This window comes from Gymnoscopelus microlampas, assembly GCF_963454915.1.
Source record: "Gymnoscopelus microlampas genome assembly, chromosome: 12".
NCBI classification, from domain to species: Eukaryota; Metazoa; Chordata; class Actinopteri; order Myctophiformes; family Myctophidae; genus Gymnoscopelus; species Gymnoscopelus microlampas.
Genome location: NC_139949.1, coordinates 35,629,509 through 35,653,346, shown reverse-complemented (window position 1 = coordinate 35,653,346; position 23,838 = coordinate 35,629,509). Strand labels below are relative to the sequence as shown.

At 45.4% G+C, this 23,838-nt stretch overlaps 1 protein-coding gene across 5 annotated transcripts in view; it reads right to left on the bottom strand.

Annotated features, from left to right (window-relative positions):
• Window positions 1-1,280: 1,280 nt before the first annotated feature.
• The window catches only part of tcf7 (transcription factor 7), a 71,909-nt gene continuing 49,351 nt past the window's right edge, over window positions 1,281-23,838 (bottom strand). Inside the window, exons 5-12 of one of the 5 annotated variants that reach the window (XM_084074984.1) lie at window positions 19,153-19,237; window positions 13,690-13,779; window positions 11,036-11,170; window positions 10,318-10,480; window positions 9,136-9,243; window positions 8,060-8,107; window positions 5,789-5,837; window positions 1,281-1,503 (exon numbers count right to left, since the gene is read on the bottom strand). In XM_084074984.1, the coding sequence (XP_083931110.1) occupies window positions 1,427-1,503; window positions 5,789-5,837; window positions 8,060-8,107; window positions 9,136-9,243; window positions 10,318-10,480; window positions 11,036-11,170; window positions 13,690-13,779; window positions 19,153-19,237 (755 nt within the window). In that variant the 3' untranslated portion in view covers window positions 1,281-1,426. Of the gene's footprint in view, window positions 1,527-5,788; window positions 5,838-8,059; window positions 8,108-9,135; window positions 9,244-10,317; window positions 10,481-11,035; window positions 11,171-13,689; window positions 13,780-19,152; window positions 19,238-23,838 lie in introns of all 5 variants that reach the window. The other 4 variants (XM_084074986.1, XM_084074985.1, XM_084074987.1 and 1 more) reach the window with 4 other exon arrangements.

The window sequence follows — 23,838 nt, the reverse complement described above, 5'->3', positions numbered from 1 at the left end:
GAACATTTGAATCAATAGTAGATCTTTCAAGAGTGTGACAGCCTGGAAGTGCCTAAAACAAGTAAACAGAACTTTAACAGAGGGAGGGAGGAGGCTTATTACATGACCATTCAAATTACTTTCTGGCAGTTCCGACATATTTAATTGCAACCCTGAATGGATATAAATATAACTTTTTTGTCAACGGTGACCAGTCGTATCTAAAAACATACCAGTCCCCTTTGATATGGAATCGACTGGACTTGAAGCTGTGAACAAAAACAATTTACACAACACCCTCCAAGTCAGCACATTGTCGACCATTTTCAAAATGGCTTCCAAGTAGTGAAGTTCTTCCCCTTCTAAGGTTCTGTGTCCAGAACTGAGGTTCTGCCCCGGTTCTGGACTGGGAAAGACGACTGACTGGCTGGCTGGCTGGCTGGCTGGCTGGCAGGCTACTGTTGGTGTTCCATGATTTGTGCTCCCCTTTCATGGTCTCATGATTTGGTCAGAATGGTTGTGAATACTGCTATTCAAGCTATGCTCTCTGTGTAAGGTAGGCAAAGTTATAGATGGACAATTCATAGAAGGGTGACGAACAAGCATATGTCATCTCCCTTTTTGAGTCATAATGTAGACTTTCACTCTTCTTGGGGGGGGCGGAGAATACATGATCACTTGGTGTCCCCTCGAATAGAGTTTTGGCCTTTTGACGTCTTTCAGCAACCAGCTGTTGGGATGAGAAAACTGGTCGCAGTTTTTTGACCTCTGGTGTGTGTGAAGCGAGAGGCGAGTTGATCACAGGAGTTTATTTGGCAAACAATGTGGTTCATTCCTTCAGTCTTCAATTAATTGGAAAGGATGGAGATGAATGTTGAGAACGAGGGCTGGTACAGTATGGTGGCTCTGACGACAGCGATGCAATGGGACAGATTGTAAAGTTGAACGTCGCGCTATCGCCGAGACTCTGTCAGTGCTTTAAGAGTAATGTCAAATTTATGCTCCGTCGTAGAAGGTCGTGGCGCGCCGGAAACAGCAGACCTTCCGGCTCGCGATGCTAGCTGGAAGGCCTGCTGTTTTCGGAGCACAGCGCAGCCTGCACGACGAAGCGCGATTCGGGGCTAAAATACCGCAGTCTTGGCGGCTGACAGTCCTGCACCGGGGGAGACAACGCGCGTGTGCTTGTGGTGGTGGGACAGTTCCGTGTGTGTGTGGTGGTGGGAGTGCTTGCCGGACGCCGTCCGCGGCCTCTGAGAGATGTCGACGGCGTGTTTGCTGGCGGCGGGCTGCTCTGTGGGTGTGGTGCGAGCATGGTGGTGGTGGTGGTGCTTGGCTGGCGGAAGCAAGGGGCTGCGCAGTGAGGGGGAGGCTGGCGAGGTGGGCGAGCAGGCCGGGGAGGGAGGGTGGTGTTGGTGGTGGTGGATAGGGGAGAGGGAAGGGGGAGAGTCTATAGCACTTCCATCTGAAGAAGTTGGGCTGGGACAACCTCTTCCTTGAAGGTAGCGAATGCACTTCTTTTTCCTCCTAGGAACAGTCAAGAGAGTTATCTGTGAATAAAGTGTAGAATGTCACCAGGGTTTACTTTTAAGATGTGATGTCAACCTCTCAACCTAGAAAGCATAGATCTAATTTCACGCACATCGACGGCGGGTGCTGCTAGGCCAAAAACTAACAGTTAGAGAGGCAGAACCCGCACTCTGACTTTAAGGAGAGAATCACTTTGTTATAAACATTGACACCGTTTTGATCCACACAGGATCTTCTTGAGGTCCGTTTTCAAACTGCTTTAAGAAGATCCTGTGTGGATCGAAACGTTGTCGATGTTTCTGATAAAGTGATTCTTACCATAAAGTCGGAGTGCAGGCTCTACCTGTCTAAACCTCTCAACCTAGACCACTGGTTCTCAACCTTTAGTCATTTCAAGGGACCCCCAGTTTGATTATTTGTAGGATCTTTATCTTTGGGGACCCCCATCTACACTGTAAAATCCTCAGTGTCAATTTAACTCAGAGAGAGTACAAATGGAACCAAACACGCTGTCGGCGTTACAGACCTGTAAGGGTCTGTAACCATGAAAGCCCCTCAAGGTGGTCCCCCGACCCCACGTTGAGAACCAGTGACTGTTCTAGACCATTATTGATGTACACAATGGGTTTACTACAAACAACATGATCTGGCAAATTATGCTTAATACAGATATCAGCATAATTTAAATGTCTTAATTTAATTAAACTGAACGCATGTAGATGAAATGATTGGAATAATACAAAATATTTGTGCAAATAACATGAACATTGCAGGAACGTTTATACGTTGAACCATTTATTCTTTGAATGGATGTTTTTAATAATTTCTTTGTTGTTGTCAAATGATGAAGTTAGTTGTTTTTAATTTAAATTATGGTTTGGTCTCCCCACTGGTACTATCCAGAAACCAAGGCAATAATAATTTCACTGGAAACAAAGCAGGCTTGTGCGCTGCTGAGTACAGCATCAAAGACCTTAACAGGATCCATGCTCATTACCAGAATATGATATGACTCACTGGCTGTCACCGCAAAGGGAAGGCAACTAGCCCATATTTTGATAGAGAGACTCTTAGAACGAGTGAGGAAGAGAAAAGGGGGGGAGAGAGAGAGAGAGAGAGACTAAGATAGCAAAAGAGAAAGTGTTCTCTAAATGTCATAGTTCACCATCAAACGGCACCACGGGCCGCACCACATGAATGGAGAGTGGAAAGGCAGATGCACGGCACAATGGCATCGTCAAAGTGCAGAGCTGCAGCGGAGTGTGAGAGTGTGAGAGTGTGTGTGCGCGTGCGTGCGTGTGTGTGTCTTGCTGTGGTGATAAGGATTTGCGTCAAACCACAATCACCCACCCCTTTGTTGTTGTCTCCAACACACACACACACACACGCACACACATATACACACTCAAACACATAGATTTCCATGACGTGATGACGGGGGAAGACACCGTGTGGCAGGAAGGGGTTGCTACGGTGCAGAGCTAGCAAAATTAGGAGTGTGTTTTTAGACAAACTACAGTAATTTCTGCTACACATCTCTAAGTTTGATACATTCATTTAAAGCTGCATTCCAGAACTTAATTTCATGAATAAAATGTGACTTTAACCCATTGGTTCTAAAAGTGGGGTCCCCAGCTAAAGTAGTTAATATAGCATCACAATCATTTTTAATCACTTTATCTATTTATATGTTGGCTATTTCAAAAATTGCAGATCTACAAGCTTGTAGATATGCAATATTTTTGAAAATATTTGAAAAATATCGAAAATGTATGGACAATTTTGATTTTTGTTTTGTTAACACAAATCTTCTCTTCTGGGGCTCCCTGGAACAAAACCTTTTCAGATGGGGGTCCGCGGCCAATTTGGGCGTCCTTGACATGAAAAAGTTTGAGAACCACTGCTTTAACCAATCTGCATGGTTGAGCAATGGTTCTCAAAGTGGGATCCGGGGACCCTCAGGGTTTCTCGAGGGGGTTCCAAATGGACCCTTGCAGGTCTCCCTCCCTACCCTTCCCTGGTGTCAGATAGGACACCTGCTGGTTGACAAGTAGTGCTGTCTGAAGCTCATAAGCGCAATATCTCCCCTGGCCAAAATGAGATTGCGGTATATATTTGGTCTTTCACACAGACGAGCCAGGTTTAAATCCTGAGTGGGACATAAAACTTGCAGTACTACGGACTGCAGCTTTAACACAAAAATAGAATTGAACAGTGTGAGGTGATGAGAAAAGGCATTGAGCCGTTCCACTGTAGAATTACTAATGATGATGCTGTAATTCTTTACATGAGTGTTTTTCATGGTGTTTGTTATTTGTACGGTGCACTGTTAAATACTACATGGATGATGGGAGAGAAGCGGTGATATGGGATGGGTTAAGCAGCGGTGGCTTATGGCTAGTTTATGCTTTGGCGAAACATATTGGGTATGTGGGCTCGTATAAGCCTCAGGGAGCTGAACGCCCCTGCCTTACATAGTTTCGGGTCACCCTTGGGCAAGGTGTAGCACCCGTTAGCCCCCCTCATCAGGGTTACGAGACTACTGCCTTGTAGTGAGGCCCCGGAAGGTTAAAGGCTAAGGGACCTCCCCTGACAAGAAAAGGGTGTCTGAAGAAGTTGCGCTCTCAGCACCCAATTTAGCAAACGACAAGATCAAGATATCGTCGCTGTCGAATGGAAACCTTTTATGTCCAAGACTGTTACTTTTCAGGATTCAAATTCAAAAATAGCAAAAGCAGTAGTGACGTAGTATGATCAAGTAGGGCATTCATTTACGAAAAAACACAAAAAGTTAGAATATGGCAATAAGAGGTTTCTGCCCAACGGCAATGATATACTGCAAATAAATGTGACTAGACTTGACTTTCAATCGTAGTCACTTTTCAGCATGGTCTGTATGAATGAAGCATCTTAAATAATCTTAAAACTGAATTAAATGAATAAATGAATCAAAAGTTTGATGAAAATGATAACATGTACTCAGATTACTATGATCTGATTCCATGTAATACATTACTCCCCATTATTTCTTTATTTGTTTTGGAGCGGGTTAGAGACAGGAGGGCATGCAGAGCACAGGGAGAAATGGATAGATGGATGGATGGATGGATGGATGGATGCAGAAGAAGGAGGGGTGGGGAGAGCAAGGAGCGCTGTGAAAGACGGCGCGACAGGGGTTGTGCGAGGGGAGGTGGGGGGGGCGGGGGCGTCTGGTACACACCTGCAAGGACCGCACCAGTCCGTTTGTTGGTTGAGACCGAAGCGAGCTCGGCATTTCTTAGGTGAGCCCGGGTCTGAGCACAATGCACAGCATGCACAAAGGAGGAGAGAGAGAGAGAGAGAGAGAGAGAGAGAGAGAGAGAGAGAGAGAGAGAGAGAGAGAGAGAGAGAGAGAGAGAGAGAGAGAGAGAGAGAGAGAGAGAGAGAGAGAGAGAGAGAGAGAGAGAGAGAGAGAGAGAGAGAGAGAGAGAGAGAGAGAGAGAGAGAGAGAGAGATGAGTAGAAAGATGAGTAGAAAGATGATGAAAATGTTAACATAGATAGATAGATAGATATAAGAATGAAAGGGAGAGACCAGAGGCTGTCAGAGCAGAAGCATCGTCAAAGCGGTCCAATCAGAAGCCATCAAACAGAACCGTTAAGCTCGATTTCTACTCCATCGCACGACGGTATCGCTTGCTGCCAAGAACTGCTCCACAACGATCTACATACTAATGCGTACAAGCAATGCAACATTTTGTTAGCTTAAGGATCTGTCCTTGGCGGCAAGCGACACTGTCGTGTGGCGGAGTATAAATCAGGGCATTAGTCGCAGAGGACATAGCAGTAAAAAACATCAACTTTCATGACGACCAGAACGGCAGCCACACAGAGAAGACAGAGCCGCTTTAAAACACCCACTCATCCGGGAAATAGGCTGGCATAGATAGAGAGACACAGAGAGGACAGCCATGCTTTCACTCAGTTAGTACACGCTTTAAGAAGGGTTTCACTTTTATGGGCAACACCGCAAAAATCAAAACTCAATACCAAAACTTTTAATAAAACTGGTGCTGACACATAGGGCCGCCCCTTAACCCCATTTAAGATTGGAGTCAAAAGTACAGTACAAGCCCTTTGGTGAGGCAGGAGAAGTGGCTGTGAACCCCACCACAACAAGAGCTTGGAAGCTGGGATTCAAAGCTGTATTGTTGTTGCTGTTGATGTTGTTTTTGGCTCTGTACTGAAAACAGTAAGCCATTACTTTAGACACGTTTCAAAGAGTTCAGTGGGTGAACTGTTACCTGTGTTGGAGTCCTGTTGCTTCTCTCTTTTTCTTCTCTTCTTCTTACCCTGAAAAAGACACACACACAGTCCACCTCAGACAGTTGACATGAACACTGACACAATCAAGCTTCATTTCATACACTGGTAGCATGATAGTCGCTTGCCTTTTCGGGGAGCGACTCTGTCGTGCCATGGATGGAGTAAGTCAATACACATTCTAGCTGAGGCCTGTGATGACGAGTCCCGATGTTTAATTGCTAACCTGACCAGGTATTGAACTTTGTGTATTGTGTCTGATTGGCTTCTTAGATTTCTGTGTGAATACCTGCATATAATATGGGATTATTCAGGTTGAGACCTGGCAGCCTTAATGCAATTAGTCTGACATGAAACATAATAGTGTTTTGTGTGACTGTCTCTGTTTGGGAGTAGGGCCTCCGTAGGGTGAGATTGTGATGGGTGCCTGTAAGAGGTAAACATCAGTGTCAGAGCTGTTAGTGTGAAGCCACTGATGCTGAAGTGGAGCCTCACATTCGACTGAGATGAAGGATGTGGGTTCAGATATCTTCACGCCTACGCTACAATGTCTATTTTTCTGCTAGCTGACAGTACTGTCTGTGTGGTTACGAGTTCTCTTCTCTTGCAACTGCAGCTCTCAAAAGCATTGTGTCTGCGCCGCTGCGGACGTAGGTGTGTGTGAGTGTGTGTGTGTGTGTGTAAAACTCGTAGGAGAAACCCTCCACAGTTGCGTGGGCGATTATGTGGAACTTCGCTTCCTGTTTTGCTAGCGGGTCACATGACTATTTTGGTTTTCAACCTTCTGTTCATGATTCAAGTTTGCAGAATTTCAGCAGAACTAACATTATTTTAAATATCAGATAATTTAGATATTGATCAGATACAAATGTAGCCATTATAACGTCCCTCGTTGAATCTGGCAGAACTACTAGTGTTCAAAAAGGTTCAATAAATTCAAAGCTGTTCTTTTTTTACAGCTGTTGGTACAGTATAACAGTGACTAAAAGTAATAATACTATTTAACAACTGGCATCACTGGCCAAGTAATTCTAAAGTAAGCTACATTTAGGATGGAAGCTTATGTAGCTGGCTTGTGCAGCAATCATAAACCTCCCTTTCTGTTATGGAATGTTATGTTAGCTCCAATTTGATGGGGGAAGACCTCCATATATCATATGCCATCATATGTACCCATGTAAATGAAACAAGATCAACATCCGTAGTTCACATTGTCTTTTTGGTCTACGTTGTACAGAAAACGAACCATAGAGCAAGCTACAGTAGCTAACAGCATTCCATGCACGATTTTCATAGCTGCCGTAACTTCTACACTCCGCACAATGCACAGTTCAGCCCAGCCAGATATATGGCCACCCAGTCACAAGAGAGGGGAAAGGACAGTCTAGCCTTTCTAACTGCTTCCCACACCCAAGGTATCTGGTTTAAATGCAAAGCAAAAGCACCTTCTGTTGCTACCAATGCACCGTTCAATCATGTTTGGCTCAGACTAAGCATGTCCTTGTCAGCGTGCTGCATTCGTGTACAACTAGAGAAATGTAAAGCATTTCTGAACAGAGCCCAGTCTCAAACAGCAATCACCATAGTATACTGTTAGTGTGTAAGAGAAAAGAGAAAAGCCTTCATTTAAAACCCTGTTCAAAGAGGAGGAAAGCGAAGCCATGCCATCTTGCTGATCGTTAATGAAGCCAAGTCTAAGAGTGTTTCATCAAGTCTTTCAGACGTCACAGTCGAACACCCGGGGGCTTATTTCCCCACACCTGCACAAGCTACTAAGAATTAAGAATGCATGTTTAACTGATAGGGTCAGATTCCCTGCTACTAATCGAAAACCCCATTGGCAACCACTCTTGTCTGTGCGTAATGGCTTTAACCCATTAAAACCAGGAAAGCATCTGTGTCACTTTAGATTTTTGCGTTGGCTATTCAAAAATAGCAGACATACAAGCTCACAGCGCTGCCGCGCTGCGAGCTTGTACATCTGCTATTTTTGAACATTTTTGAAAAATCTTGAAAGTGTGAGAACTGCTGATTTAGAAGGCATTTGTAGAATCGTCCTCAGGTCTTAATGGGTTAAAAAAAACAACTGACGTGTTTGCTTTACAGGTCAAATGTACCACCCCTAGGCGCATGCAGCTATGTAGAGGGGCCTCTGTAGCCTGACAGGCAACCTTTGACCCTCCCCTCCCCCCGCCACACCCCCCCCGTGCAAAAGTATGGAGGCATAAAGCAGCCGTAAGACGTGTCCCTACCCAATCAGCTTTACCGTTTCCCCCTGCGACCCCGTTACGGCCCACCGTCTGTAAGAGTGCAACAGCAAACTGACACGTCAGAGGCACACACACACACAGTCAAGTCACAGCAGTTTACAACAGCTAGCTATAGCTTTATCCTCGTTCAAAACCACCCTAAAGGAGCGCCTGTGGCTAATTGCAACAGGGCCTATAGATACAGTAAGTCTTCTAGCTTGCTACCAGAGAGAACCGTCAGCAAGTAGAAGGTGCACCCCCCCCGCACTTTTCTGTAAATATATATTTATTGCTCCTGTATTGACGATGATTTGTATTGTATCGTACGTCTTGTATGTCCTGATTATGAATCGACTACATAGGACCATAATGTTCTCCTTTTAGCATTGCTTGCGTAATTGTACTTGCTGTACTGTTTGTAATTTGTTAATAAAGTATTGAATCAATCAAGCCTAGCCAACATAATGTGTGAATTCAGAGACCCTTGCCACCGTGTACCGAGTGTACCAAACAGGCTTGATTCCACCCCCCCTCCCCCACCCCTGCCCCAAAAGACTGTTAAAAAGACTACCTTCATAATTGAGCCTAAAGGATCACGTCTCTACCTGAAACCTCAAGTTTAATTGCTAGACGTCAGAGACGACGATCATTGCTGCGTCTCTGTGGATGGAGGTGGCATTTAGTTCCCTTGTCCATTGTTCTCGCTTCTCCTCTATTTCCATTTATTTCTCTTCTGGCTCTTAAGTGCTTTTAATCCTGTCCTGTTTCGCCCGTCATGCCTGTCTTGCCAACCTGTCATTATGTCCCCCGCCCCGCTTAGAGGACCACAATGGAAACAAGCCTTTGGGCTTTATTGTGTATTTTATCCTCGAACATTTTTTTTATGTGTGTAAAGGTCTGCATGAATGCAATCGTGCATGCAACTTTTGTTACTGTCAAATAAAATCCATAACCCCCCCTCCAACCGGGAGCAGACCCTCAGCCTATGGGCGGCTGCCAAGTTGGCACGCAATGAATCGACAGTGAAAATAGTGTGACATGTTTTACTGTGTAGAGGAAAAGGAAGGGGAGGAGCTTACGTAGTTGTCCCGGGCCGACCAGCTGGGGTAGAGCTGCATGTGGAGCTGTCTCTCCTTCCTGGCCAGCTCATAGTACTTGGCCTGCTCCTCCCGGGTCAGTGCGTGCCACTGTGTACAAAAAAAAACCACACACACACACACACACACACACACACACACACACACACACACACACACACACACACACACACACACACACACACACACACACACACACACACACACACACACACAGTTATTCACAGTTATTCACAGAGGTGTGTACGGGTGTCTATGTGGGTCCTTGAGGGGGTTCCAGGGGACCCTCCAGCAAAAACGGAGGGAACAGTCTAAATTGTTAAGCCCTATTAAAAAAATAATAAAGCCCCGCGACACGTTGCGACCTTGTAGATCGGCTGTTTTAGAAAAATGTTGACAATTGTTGGGAAATCTTCACTTATAGGGGTCCCCTGGGAAATAATCTTTATAATTGGGGGTCCGCGGCCAGATACATTCAATTTGTCGGTCCTTGACATGAAAATGTTTTGAGAATCGCTCACATAGAGCAACCGGATTGAATACAGGGAGACCTGAGACTGTTGTGACCGTTTTTAAACATTTCTGAAACGTTGCAGAACTTGGCATAATAGTACTGCATGGATTATAGTAACAGACAGTGTCTTAGTTAGGAGACACCTTATGTCAATGGTTCTCGAAGTGGGGTCCGGCGACCCGCAGGGGTCCTTGAGGGGATCTTCCACTTGAACCACTATTTACATTGGCTATTTGAAAATAGCTGAACTACAAGCATCACTATGCGCCACATTGTGAGCTTGTAGATCTGCTATTTAAAAACAAATCCTCAAAGAAATCCTGTACAACACACATTTTGCATTTTTTTAAATTTGTCATTCACTTGTACGTGTTTATGAAAGTGTTTTAAGCCGTGCACTCTAGAGATGTTCTCATAGATACAGTATCATCTCTGTGGTCGCAGGGAGGATACAACTTTATCATTACAGCCCTCTCATGTTGCTCATGTGTGAAATTACACACAGGCAGGGGCATGTGGGATTAGTGTGTGTGTGTGTGTGTGTGTGTGTGTGTGTGTGTGTGTGTGTGTGTGTGTGTGTGTGTGTGTGTGTGTGCGCGTGTACGTGTACGTGTGTGTGTGCGTGTGTGTGTGTGTGTGTGTGTCCTCACCCTCCGGCCCAGGATCTGGTTGATGGCGGCGCTCTCCTTCAGCGTGCACTCGGCGATGACCTTTGCCCTCATCTCCTTCATGTACAGCATGAAGGCGTTGAGCGGCTTCTTAATCACAGGCTTCTTGGGCTCCTTCTCTCGCTTGACCTCGACCTGGGGCTTACTGAGAGAGAGAGAGAGAGAGAGAGAGAGAGAGAGAGAGAAGGAGAAGGAGAGGGAGGGAGGGTGAGGGTGAGGGTGAGAGCAGGAGAGGGAGAGAAAGAAGGGGGCGGAGAGAGGGGGGGTGGAGAGAAGGAGAGGGGGAGACGGAGAGAGAGATGGAGAAAGAGGATGGAGTGAGACAAGCAAGAGAGAGGGATTGCAGTGGAAGAGAAAGGAGATGGAAGGGAAGAGAATGGAAAATGTAAAAGAAAATATTTCTTTGAACCCTAGTATCCGTGTTCTGGGGTGAACATTCGCTTAAAATAGCAGATCTACAAGCTCACGAAGTGTCACAATGCAACGCGTAGATCAGCATGTTTGGCAAAGATATTCCCCATGGGAATGCGGTCAAATAAGTATAGAGATTAAATTGTAAAAAAGCACTTTATTTTCACCACATAAAATATGTGAAACCACAAAAAAATAGGGGGAAAAAAGTATATGTTATGTCGTCAAGTCAACACAAACCCGACAAAACAACCAAAACTAGACAAGGTCCAAACACTGCAACACTTACATGTACATGTTTCTGTCGTACTGGTCGTGATGATGATGATGATGGTCCTGTTTGCCTGAAGGGGGCACTATGGCAGGGTGGGGGATCCCTGTAGGGTGCATCCCTGACGGGCCCAGCATCAGGGAGTGAGAGAACCTGGAGGGAGGGAGAGAGAGAGAGAGAGAGAGAGAGAGAGAGAGAGAGAGAGAGAGAGAGAGAGGGAGAGAGAGAGAGAGAATACTTCATCACAAAGGAACTTGTTATCTTTCTTTAGCTGCATGGACAAAAGGACAAAAAAAAGCGCTGAAGCATGTCTCTGGCCTTTAGCCTACATTACGCAGTGAGCCTGTAAGCATGGCTGCCCCGCTTGTGGGGGGGGGGGGTCACGACACACACACACAATCTCAACGTAGAAGCATACCAGGACTAGGCCTCAGAAGCTGGAGCATCAACTTCTTACTAGCAAGAATGGGGGCTTTAACGATTTCTTCCTCTAGAGGGGCGGGGGGGGGGGGGTTAAATATGTAAATCATTTTGTACTTTGTACTTTATACCAGATGACAAGGGCTATCCATAATGATTAACTAAAGACTTGCTCCAAGTCATTAGTCAAGTGGACTTGGACTATTACATTTCAGCTGTGAAACTTCAGATTGGCGCAGTTCATTTTCTGTGCATTAGAAACGGGCCGTTGAAAATCTTGGCATTAGAACAAAAGGGGGCTAAGTGTTTTCAGGAAGAAAACCCTTGGCTTCTGTGTCCTATAGCATCCATCTACCTCGACATAGTATTATGTGTCAAACCTCAGTATGTTATTATGTCCCTTCTGTTCAATGCAACAAGAGGCACTCCATCCAACACTAGAGGGCGCCCTGACCATACAGAGGGAGCCGGTGGATGCTGCCGACTGAATGTGCTTTTATCCCGAGTGAGGCTTGGCACTGTAACTTAGTGTCTTTGATGAGGTCTGTTCACTTATGTGATGGATGTCTGTTATCTGGGCGCAGTGGGATGAATAAGAAATCATCAACCATTTGGACCAGTGTTTTGAACAAAAAAGCATTAGTCTAAGGAGACGACCATTTTTCTCGGCGACGTCCCGCTTACTGAAATCAACTCCATGTTGCCGTCGGTCCTGCCTGTCTCTCTCTCTCTCTCTCTCTCTCTGCGACCGTCTCTGACAAGGGGTGTGATAGATGTTTGATGACTTTTAAACTAGATCCATATCCCCCCTGTTAGGATTTCATAGCTGATGGTCGGGGGCCTGTCACCGCGATGGGTTATCCAGTTTCACAAACAGTGGAACCCGGGTGCCACAACAGAAGAAGCTGACTGATTGAGGAAGGAGGCAGTGCCGGCGGCCCCGCCGACTTGCAGCCGCTCTTCAGCATCTGTCTCCTTCTTTCTGTCACCAGCACGCAGATCAGCTCAAAGAGGGTACTGCTTGCTGTGCACGTCTAGGTGTGCGTATTAATCCATTAAAACCGTGAAAGCATTGTGTGTCATTTTAGATTTTAGCGTTGGCTTTGAAAAAATACCCAACCGGGGGTCCCTGGCACAAAACATTTTCAGATGGGAGGTCCTTGGCACCTCCCAAAAAGTTACTACTGATTTAAAAGGTATTTGTAGAGGTCTTAATGGGTTAATTTTATCTCCATATTTAAACTTTTTAGTGTTTTTTTCCTGTAAATGAATGCCTTACTTGGTCGTACGAGTATGTCACGCAAGCTTGTAGAAACGCGATTCAGTTAAAGTGTGTCTGTGGGTTTTATGAATAACGAACCAATGAAAAGCATTAACGAGAGCATCGTGAATAGAATAAATAACTATATTGGATCCGTTGGAACACTGGCTCTTTTTTCAATTTCTTGAAAAATAATGTGTTTATTATTACCACAATAGGGAAGCTACAACAGATGTAATGGCAACTTGCAGTATAGCTCAAAAACACAAGCAAGGACATGTCAATGCATACGAAAGCTCAGCGTGCACGCGCACACACACACACACACACACACACACACACACACACACACACACACACACACACACACACACACACACACACACACACACACACACACACACACTATGATAATACTGCTGCTCCTGTACGAGACAACGTTGTCTGTATGCATGGCATGGCCTGGCACCACAAGGAGCGGGCATAGAAGCTGTGGAGAGGCCATGAGAAGGACCTGAATGCTGTTTGGTCCGTTTTGGACAGAGGGCCGAGACTGTGAACACAATCAGAAAATAACAAGCAAGAACACGGTCTTGGGTGTGTGTGTGTGTGTGTGTGTGCGTGTGTGTGTGTGTGTGTGTGTGTGTGTGTGTGTGTGGGCACATGTTGGAGTTGAGGGCACTGTACGGCGAAGGCTTTTGCAGGCTGAAGCAGCTCAACTCTTGGCTTATTTTGTGGCGCACTATTTACTTTGAAGTCTGGTTTACAACACACAGCATGTATATGTAATAAGTAATGCATGAACATGAGCAAAACATCAGCTACCCGATGAAAGACGCACTAAGAGTTGAATTAGTATGAGTACATCTTTGCATATTATGTGTGTTGTAAACTTGACGTTCAAAGTTAAGCATGTATCTATCCCAGCTTGGCTCTGGTTTAGCCTGGCTTGCTTGCTTGGGCCCGGATGGGCGCTGGTGGACAACAGTACCTGGAGTAAGAGGAGGTGCTGGGAAGGTTGGAGTTGTAAGGTGGCCTGAACCCACAGGAGGACAGGGCAGGGTAGACTGGCTGACTCTGCCTGCCACAGCACAGCAGAGGGGAGAAGATGGCCCACGCACGTCAATAACAACTCACCACAATTACACCAAATTCCATTAAGTTACAAGATAGGGTCTAAAATCGGCATGGCTTCCCCAGTGAATTTCTAACGTCATTCATATTGATGATGTCCGTCTCGTGCCCAAATAGGAGTAAATGCCACCATGTAAGAAAGGCGCCACCATGTAAAAATAAAAAAGTTGTTAAATTAAATTGCATTTAGTTAGCCTCAGAAGAGCATTCATGTCCTTGTCACTGCACTACAGTCCCCCGCTGGTAGGCGTGGCGCCTGTTTCAGCAGGGAGGGGAACAGGGGGAGATAGTGTGAACCTCCATTCTGGTTCCACTCCTCCTGTGAAACTCCTTGCAGTCAGGTTTAAACAAGTGGCTGGTGACTTCATGTGCGTCGGAGGAGGAGGAGGCACGTTGTTTTCTAGACCCTCCTCAGGCCAACAGTAGGGGGTTGGCAGCGACGGGGACCACAGTACACTTTGGGAATTATTACTAAATTGAGTGAAAAGAAATAGTTGTTTACATTGGACATTGTGGGCAATCTGGTTGAACTCCTCAAGCTAATCTAACAAACCCGAACTTTGTCAGAGACAAGCAATTGGTTGCAACACCCAACACACGATTGCTTGTTTCTTTGTGTATGTTGATACAACTAGTGTGCCTCCGATCCAAACCAATAATGGAGAGCCCTAGACCTAAACCCTGTGATGTACACACACAGTATCACATACAGCATACTGACAGTATCAGGGCCTGCTGGGGCCAAAACCATGGGAGGGACAGGTAACGCATGAATGCACCCGCACAGAGAGAGAGAGAGAGAGAGAGAAGAGAGAGAGAGAGAGAGAGAGAGAGAGAGAGAGAGGAGAGAGAGAGAGAGAGAGAGAGAGAGAGAGAGAGAGAGAGAGAGAGAGAGAGAGAGAGAGAGAGAGAGAGAGAGAGAGAGAGAGAGAGAGAGAGAGAGAGAGAGAGAGAGAGAGAGAGAGAGAGAGAGATGTGGCATATAGTTGGGGGTAGGGTGTGTAAACAGGAGCCTTTGATATGTAGAATACATCTTTCCACCTCCTCGTAACCAATCCACCCAAGTCCCTTTTAGCGTACTCCCCCCCCCCCCCACTCTGTCTCTCTCTCTCTCTCTCTCTCTATGTGTGTGTCTCACATCCCCATGTCTTCCTTACATCTCTTCACTAATACACAACTTGGGCTGGGAGGAATCAGAGGGCCACTTCCCATAGATAGATAGAGGGTCATTGATATGTTAATCCCTCTGACTGAGCAATGGCCCTGCCCTATGTTGACACTGAACACATGCACACGTTGTGCATAATACTAGGGTGACCATTATTTTCAAAAACCCAAACCGGGACCCTTAATCACCAAAATACGATTTCATAAATAGATAAAATAGCCGATCTACAAGCTCACAATGTGTCACATTGTTTTCATTACTTCTAAAAATTCCTTATATTTTTGACTCACATGAAATTCTTTTGAAATATGTTTGAATTGTATGCCATTTTTTTCTAATCTTTTGAAATAACAATTAAAAACAAAATGTAGGAAACTGTAATGGAGGGCACTGTACTGCGAAGGCTTTGCAGGCTGAACCAGCTCAGCTCTTGGCTTATTTTGTGGCGCACTCTTTACTTTGAAGTAAACTTGCGATCCATAAAAATGGGCCCACGACCCAAAGATGGGCCCCGACCCACTGTTTGGGAAACACTGTTCTAGTGCAGTGTTTCTCAAACACTACTAGTTGTAAAAAAAACGTTATTGTAAAAAAAATATATATATGTACAGTATATATGGCTATGAACCATTTATCCCACGTTCATAAAATCAGCTAAATCTGGAATCTATCACACACGTTTGAAAAATCTTTTATATGCCATAATATTTTCAATACAACCAATCGCCAATATACGTCAGCCATCCGCCAGTAAAAAAAAACAAGTTGCCAGATCATTTTGTGACATGGCCCGAGGGACTTTTGAATATGAAAGCCAAGGGAAATAAAATGTCAAAAAGTAGATAAGACAAAGACAAGGACGAAAAACGAAACAAAGTTAAGACAGAAATGTAAAAAAAATCATCAGTATCAGAAAGAATGTTTTGGCTGGTGAAGTGGGTTCTCAGCTGATAGATTATTTTGGCGGAGGTACACTGGTAAAGAAAGCTCTAGAATCACAGTCTGTTCTAATTTCTCATTTGTCTATTGTTTCTCACCATTTGACTTAGAGTGGAGTAACTACTATCTGATGCAGTGGTTCTTCCACGGACCCTCAGGGTTCCTTCCTTGAGGGGGGGTGGGGGGTTCCAAATGGACCCTTACAGGTCTGTAACTCTGAGAGATATGGGGGTCCTTGAAATGTAATAGTTCTAGAACCCCTGTTCTAAATGTGTCTGTTGTTTCTCACCAGCTGACCTGAGGTGGACTTGACCACATGGGGTTAAATCACGTCCAGTTGGCAGCACTGCGTTAGGTGGAAGGCGTTAACGGAGGACATCGTAAGCCAGGGAAACCGACAGCCAGCATGTGTGACAACTCCGAAACAAAAGAGCCATTGTTCCTTGTGATGCACAACAGAAACTGCCTCAACAGCAACACAATAGAGCTTGGAACTTCTTTTCACTTCAATAAATTTCATACTATATGAAAAAAATAAATCTGTGAAAAATGTTGCATTTGATATCACAAGAATGTTGGTGTTGGTTAGGCACTGCTGTGCGTAACCCGGGCCATAGTGACCGCAGTGGTCTTCAGTATAAAACCACCCCAACCTCATGGGGTTTGAGGAACACAATGCTACACGCCAGTGACTTGTTCTTAAAGCCTCATTTATATGCTGTCATTTATGTATCTCCGTCGTGCGACATCGAAGATAATGGATTTTCAAGCCGACAACACTACCCATTATACTTAACGCGCGCATGCCTCTAACCATGGAGTACACCCTATCATCTGGGGGGATGTGCGAGTTATCTTACTGTTTCATTGTCTAAGAACGACGAGAACATGTGGCTTGACATTTTCGCTGTTCATTGTCCGTCGTCCTCAAGCGAGAGAGACACGCGTGACAAGAGGAGCCCAGATGAGCATGTAATCTGGGCTAAAAAGGCGATTAGCAGTTAATAACCACTGAACTAAATAAATAGATAAATCCATTGTGAGAAAGGCAAGCGTCTGGAAGTGACGACCATGAGACAAGAGAATAAGAAAGACAAGAAGAAAGAAAGAAGAGAGACTTCCTGAAACAATATCGAAATGTGGACGCAGAGACGCGAGTGAGAACGTGTGTTTGCAAATACAAATACGCATTTTTGCGTGTACATAAACACGATAGATAGAAGGTACACACAGCAGTCTTGAGCAGCCACTCCAAATGCCCCCACTCATACTGGACGTATAAGCCTGTGATGACGAACTGGAACAGGATTTGTTCAGTGTGCTTGGCCAGCCTGAGATAGATTTGTAAATAAATGGATTAGAATGGCAGCCGATACATGGCATCGGCAGAGCGGGGGATTGTTTCACGTTCATTACCAGTTCATACAAGCCTGACATTATGAGGTCCCCGCAAGCAACTCAAAAACAAACTGAAGATTCAAAATTATTTTAATAAAAAGAGACAGTGGTAAGCTGCTGTATAGGGCTCAGTTTCCCCAACATGCGGTATTGTTGCTCCAATCCCGCAAGGACCTGCTTGGAAAATGTAATCCTAAATACGATGGCCACCACTCTATGTTTTTTTATAATATCGATAAGGGGAATCTCATTATTCCATTAAGACCGGGAAAGCATCTGCGTCATTTTAGATTTCTTTGGCGATTCAAAAATAGCAGATATACAAGCTCATATATATATTCAAGAGCTTGTAGATCTGCTATTTTTGAAAAATCATTCAAAAGTGTGCACATTTTTGAATACATGTTCTTTAAAGCGAACATTTGTAACTCAAATCTTTGCTTCTGGGGCGGGAGGGGGGGGGGTCCCTGGAACAAAACATTTTGAGATGGGGGTCCGTGGCCGAATACATATCATTTTGGGTGGTCCTTGACATGAAGAAGTTTGAGCACCACTGATGTTATAGCAACATACGTTTTTCAAAAAACTGTTGATGATGCTGCTGATTTAAAAGACATTTGTAGATGTGTTCCCGGATTGAATGGGTTAATCCTCTAGCTGGTTTAACACCTTCAACACCTAGTATATTGTCTCTGTCGGATGCAAACCTGTCCAAAACTGTTACTTTTCAGGATTCAGAAAAGCTCATGCTTGTGGATCTGCTACTTTTGATGCTTTTGTGTGACGCTGTAGTATGATCAAGAAGGACATGGCTTTACGAAGAAAACACAAAAAGTTAGAATATGGAGATGAGAGGTTTCTGCCCCACAACAGCGATATTCATATCCATGCAAACTAGCCTCTATAACAGGTGTTATACTCTGATCACTCTGTAATGTTATTTTCATTTCCTAATGCCAGGTAAAAACCTCCGATCAAGTTATTTTGCAATTGTATTTAAAAATTGGGGAAAAAATGTAATACCAATTAAAAGTGAATTCAGAATTGTTTGTATAGTACTGTATATACTGCAAGTCCGAAGGCACACCGTTTAGGAACAACTGCTATAGTTATAGCACATTATGTGGAATGATTGTTTTTTTTCCTCACACTGGCCCGGCTGTACACATTCCTTTGACTTTGACCGGAGGCGATGCACAAAACGCCAACAATAACAAAATAACAAAACCTCAAAGACTTGGTGGGACGAGGCGGTTACCATGTCAACAGGACCTTGGGTTAGCTCGCCCGACCCCCTGTTGACGCATGTGAGACAGTGACAAATGGATCTCACTCTGACTCGAGACAGTGTGTGTGTGTGTGTGTGTGTGTGTGTGTGTGTGTGTGTGTGTGTGTGTGTGTGTGTGTGTGTGTGTGTGTGTGTGTGTGTGTGTGTGTGTGTGTGTGTGTGTGTGTGTGTGTGTGTGTGTGTGTGTGTGCGCGTGTGCGTGTGTGTGTTACAGGTATTCCTGTACGACTATAAACTTTGTACAGTTAACAGCCACGGGTTAGGAGGTCAGGTGTGGGGTTAAGGGTTAGAAGTAGGCCACAGGTCAAGCATGTAGGAGAGGGCTAACGTTGAGGTTAAAAGGGTCAGGGAATAAATTTAAGTCATTTATGGCTCATAATGAGGGCACAAACGAGTGCTTCTGTGTGTGTGTGTGTGTGTGTGTGTGTGTGTGTGTGTGTGTGTGTGTGTGTGTGTGTGTGTGTGTGTGTGTGTGTGTGTGTGTGTGTGTGTGTGTGTGTGTGTGTGTGTGTGTGTGTGTTACCCACCAGCCCATGGAGGGTGTGATCTGGCCAACACCACCTGGGGGAAGGGAGTAGAATCCTGAGAGGTCCTGGGACTGCCTGTGAACGCCTGTAGGACACACACACACACACACACACACACACACACACACACACACACACACACACACACACACACACACACACGTTAATATGGAAAACAAATTATTTTACACACATATATACCCACAGATAAAAATGCATTGTAACAATCTCTCATTTCTCTTTTTTAATTGCACAGATCTCTCTCTCCTCTCTATCGGGTGACATTGCACAGTGACATTGGCTAAACGGGGTCAGTGGCCCCTGGGCGAAGGTCCACCACAGCTCCATTAAACAGTCTGGGAACCTAGTATTACACACCGGGACACTCCTACCAGCACACACCCCTCTGCGTGACTCACACTCCCCATGTCACTCCGAGAAGTGGTTCTCGAAGTGGGGTCCGGAGACCCCCAGGGGTCCCCAGCTAAAGTATTGATAGGTAGGAGCCAAATAGACCCTTACAGGTCTTTTCAGTTGTCCTCCAAACCCCACCTCCAGTCGCTGTCATTAGGACGGAGGGAGCGCTCCCTATGATCACGGCAGTACAGGCTACTTGCTCGTGCAGCTGCAGCCCCTCAAGCCTAAATAATAATAATAAAGTTGTTGTTGTTACTTACCCTCTCCCCCTGGCCCCCCCCCCCCCCCCCACACACATGTAAGGCGACTTTGGGTACTCAGAAAAGCGCTATATAAATCCCAGGTATTATTATTATCAATCCTAATTTATGCTCCGTCGCGGGAAGGGGTCGCGCACATAGAACGGCCGAGAATAGCAGACCTCCAAGCTCACAACGGTTGCTGTAAGTCAGCTATTCTTGGCGTGCAACACCGTTGCACTATGAAGTATAATATGTCTTGCTGGGGACCGCCTCATCAGGCTACACAGAGGTAAACAAAGAATTGGTCCGATCAACTCTCTTAGAGTTATAGGGGTCCATGGCTTACATAATGCATACTAAACTGGCCTGGGGGGTCCTTTGAATTAAAAGGCTTGAGAACCATTGACACAGAAAACAGTTATGTGGTCCGTCAGAACAGTTGACTGGTGGTGGTCTTCCACCACAACACAGCTCCACTACCTGTTTTCATGTCAGGACCCGGAGCCAAAAGGTTCCCACATTTAAATAGATACTGTAGAGCTCTGAGGTTATAAGCTCATTTACGGTACTGGAACACACACTTCTTTTAACCTAACCCCTGACTAGACTAGACACACACAGGCACACGCACACGCACACGCACACGCACACGCACACACACACACACACACACACACACACACACACACACACACACACACACACACAGTACAAAGAGAGCCACACACAGTCACACACCCAGGCGTACATATACACGACACACCAAAAAATCTAATTGCTCTTTTATCTCCACTCCTCCGTTACCCCGGCTCCAGCGAAGCCAATCGTTACCAAACAAGCCCCCCCCCCCCCCCCCCCCCCCCGGCCGGCTTGGGGAGACAAAGCCACATAAAGCGCTCGCACGGCTCTCTCTGCCGTCGGGAGAGCAAACAGCCGGGGCCCTCTCTCTCTCTCTCTCTCTCTCTCTCTCTACGCACCCTTCAAAGGAAGTCATTTGTCAACGGGCAGCACCTAGCACTTAGCGCAGGCCCACCGCTGCCTAACCTGTGTTTGCAGCGGTGGAATGCTGTGGATGACTGTAATTTGGTCGCTTGCTCAGGGAGGGAGGGTGCAAGGGTGGGTGGGTTGGGTCGGGGGGGGGGGGGGGGGGTGTTGCTTCAGGACCGCCATAAATCTGGACGACAGGAATGCGACTGAGTCAGTCTACCTGACTCGCCAGGCCGCTCCCTCTGTCTCTCTGTGTCTCTTTCTCTCTCTCTCTTTCTCGCCGACGACTCCCATCCCTTCTCTTGCTCTGAAGACCCCTTACCCCCCCTCCCCATGTCTCCTTCTCCCTAATTTATCTTGTTTCTTTTTCCCGTTCCTCCTACCTCCCCATCCATCAAGCCCATTTACTGTCAACCCTTTTAATTTCAAGGACCCCCCCAGTTTGATATGCTTTTTTTGTAAATCTCTGAAACCACAATCTGCACTGTACAATCCTCGGTGTCAATTTCACTCGACCCGTTCCATTTGTACACTCTCAGAGTTAAAGACCCATAAGAAATCAATTGGTTCATAACAATCATCATCATTTTGCTGGAACCCCCCTCAAGGAAGGACCCCTGGGGGTCCGAGGACCAGTGATCTAGCTATCTCTTTAATTAAAATGTATACGTTCATACGCCCCCCCCCCACGTACCTACACCACTCCCGGCTTTACTCTTACTCTCTCTCTCTCTCCCTGTCTATCTCTCTCTCCTTTCATAAATCCCCCTCTCATCCGCCCCTGCAGTCAGGGTCTGTGTCTCATGGTTACATCATAGAGGTGAGGGGGGGGGCTTCTTTAACGAGGCTCCACGTTAAGTCCCCCACCAGACATCCCAGTGAATGTTCACACTCCATAAAAAACATTGTTTTCTTTTCTTTCTTTCTTTCATTCAGCCACCGTGTTATTTGCATGCTCCTTTCAGTGGTTTTTGCTTCATGCTTTAACACCAACTGAAGCAAGTAGAGTTGTACCCACTCCCCTCGCCGGTCCTTACACTATAATACATCACATGTAAGCTACTGTATGTGTTGAGATGTACTGTATGACTCACATAGAGAAGTGTAATGCTTTGAAGTTACCTAGTTACCTGACCTGAATGAAGTCAGTGGTTCTCAACCTTCATCAGGGATCAGGGCCCACTTGATAATCTCGAGAAGCGTTTGCGGCCCACCCCTCTGACCACTTAACACGGCTGCCGTGTTAAGAGGTCAGAAGGGTGGGTGCATTTTCGCGAGCGTGTTTAACCGTTCATTTGTGTTCTGGCTTGGATCAAAGGAACTAACATTAAGTTCCTATTTATCGGGTATATCCCAATCCTAATTCTTTTTCAAAATTGTAAAGGAAAGAATACCATGACAGTTCTTTTTTAACATAATTATACCTGATTCACTGATCTAAGTGACTCTCCAGTTTAAATAAAATAAAATAAAATAAAATAAAATAAAATAAAATAAAATAAAATAAAACAAAATAAAACGCTTAGATACTGCATTCCAGTTACTGAGAACTTTGGTGGAGTGTGTCCTTTCATCAGCGGTGGCTCATTTCACTGATTTATAGTCATTTCAATTAGTCACATGACCTTCTTGGTAACAGGCTACTTTTGGGAAACCTGTGGAAGGGAAAATGACTGATGATGGCTCTAATAGGGGCAGTTTTCTGTGGAATGTCCCTATTTTGTTTTTGAGTGAGCTGTCTAATAGCCGCTATCTATCTCACTGTCTCCTCGTCTGCGTCTCCAGGAGACCCTTCAAAGACCAATAAACACCAGAGTCAGAGCTGCTCTCCAGTCTCCACACACAGGGCTGCCGGTGGTATCAATATGTCTGTGTGCTTTACAATATCTGAGCAATGCGGATGATTCCTCGCAGGGGCTGCATAACCGCTGAAAGTGAAAGTGATGCACAACGCGCTGCTCTAATGACTGGGCAAGGGACTGCTGCACTGTACAAAAACCGCGACATCTAAAGAGCTGCAGACACTGTAAATGTATATTATACTGTAACTACAGTCGGAAAGGGACAGGAGAGCAGACATGCTTATGTACGTCTGTACAATCTGAACGGGGCACTATTTGAGTTTGCCACCCGCTTCCCGAAATGCTTCCTTTTCAGCTTACATCAATTAGACGTAACGCACCATAATCGTCCCTCAAGTTATGGGAGATGTTTTTGGCCGAAAATGAAACATTTTGTTGCGCTCTGCACTTGTTAAGTCTAAAAATAACTAACTAAAGTTAAGAGGAAACCTTTAAAAAACACCAGAAACCAATTAAAGACTTGTAAAAAATGCCTCCCCCCCACCAAAAGCAATGTTCCAGTAAGAAGTGTAAACAAAACACGGTAGGCTACATGGGCTTGCAGTAAAGCCCATCTTAGCTTCTACAGTAATGTCTCGTGTCTCATTTCTCCTTTTTAACTTTTATGGTGTTTACAGTATGAGAGCAAACAGTCATATCTGGGAATCAGTATGAGAGCAAACAGTCATATTTGGGAATCAGGCGTTCAGATCAATATGAGAGTGCTAGAAAGAACCGCTGATGTTTGTGACATCTTTGTGGTTGACTGACACACGTGATGACTCAACATTGACTGACTGACCGACCAATGATCTGATCAAGTACCAGACTGACAGGGGTTTTTACCGAATTACAGTGAAATATGAGTGGACTGCCTCGGCATTTTGTAGCTGTAATGTTTTAGCTGGCACTCTTGTTTTTGTTTGCCCTATTTGAAATTGGGTCTTTTCTCTATCGTTGTGTGCTTTATATCTTCAATGGACTGAAAAGACTAATTCGATTCCAAGTGCTCGGGTGGTCCAGTTTGGCCGAGCGTCTCTATACTAACACAACTGGCCCGTGTTCAGGGGAGGAAAGCTGGGCGGGGGACCATGATCTTTGTCACTGCACTGTCAGCAGGGGGTGTTGAGCGGGAGGGGTAGGACGGAGGTGCTACGTCCTCCCGGTGGGGGCTCCTCACTGGCAGGTGAGCCAGTAGG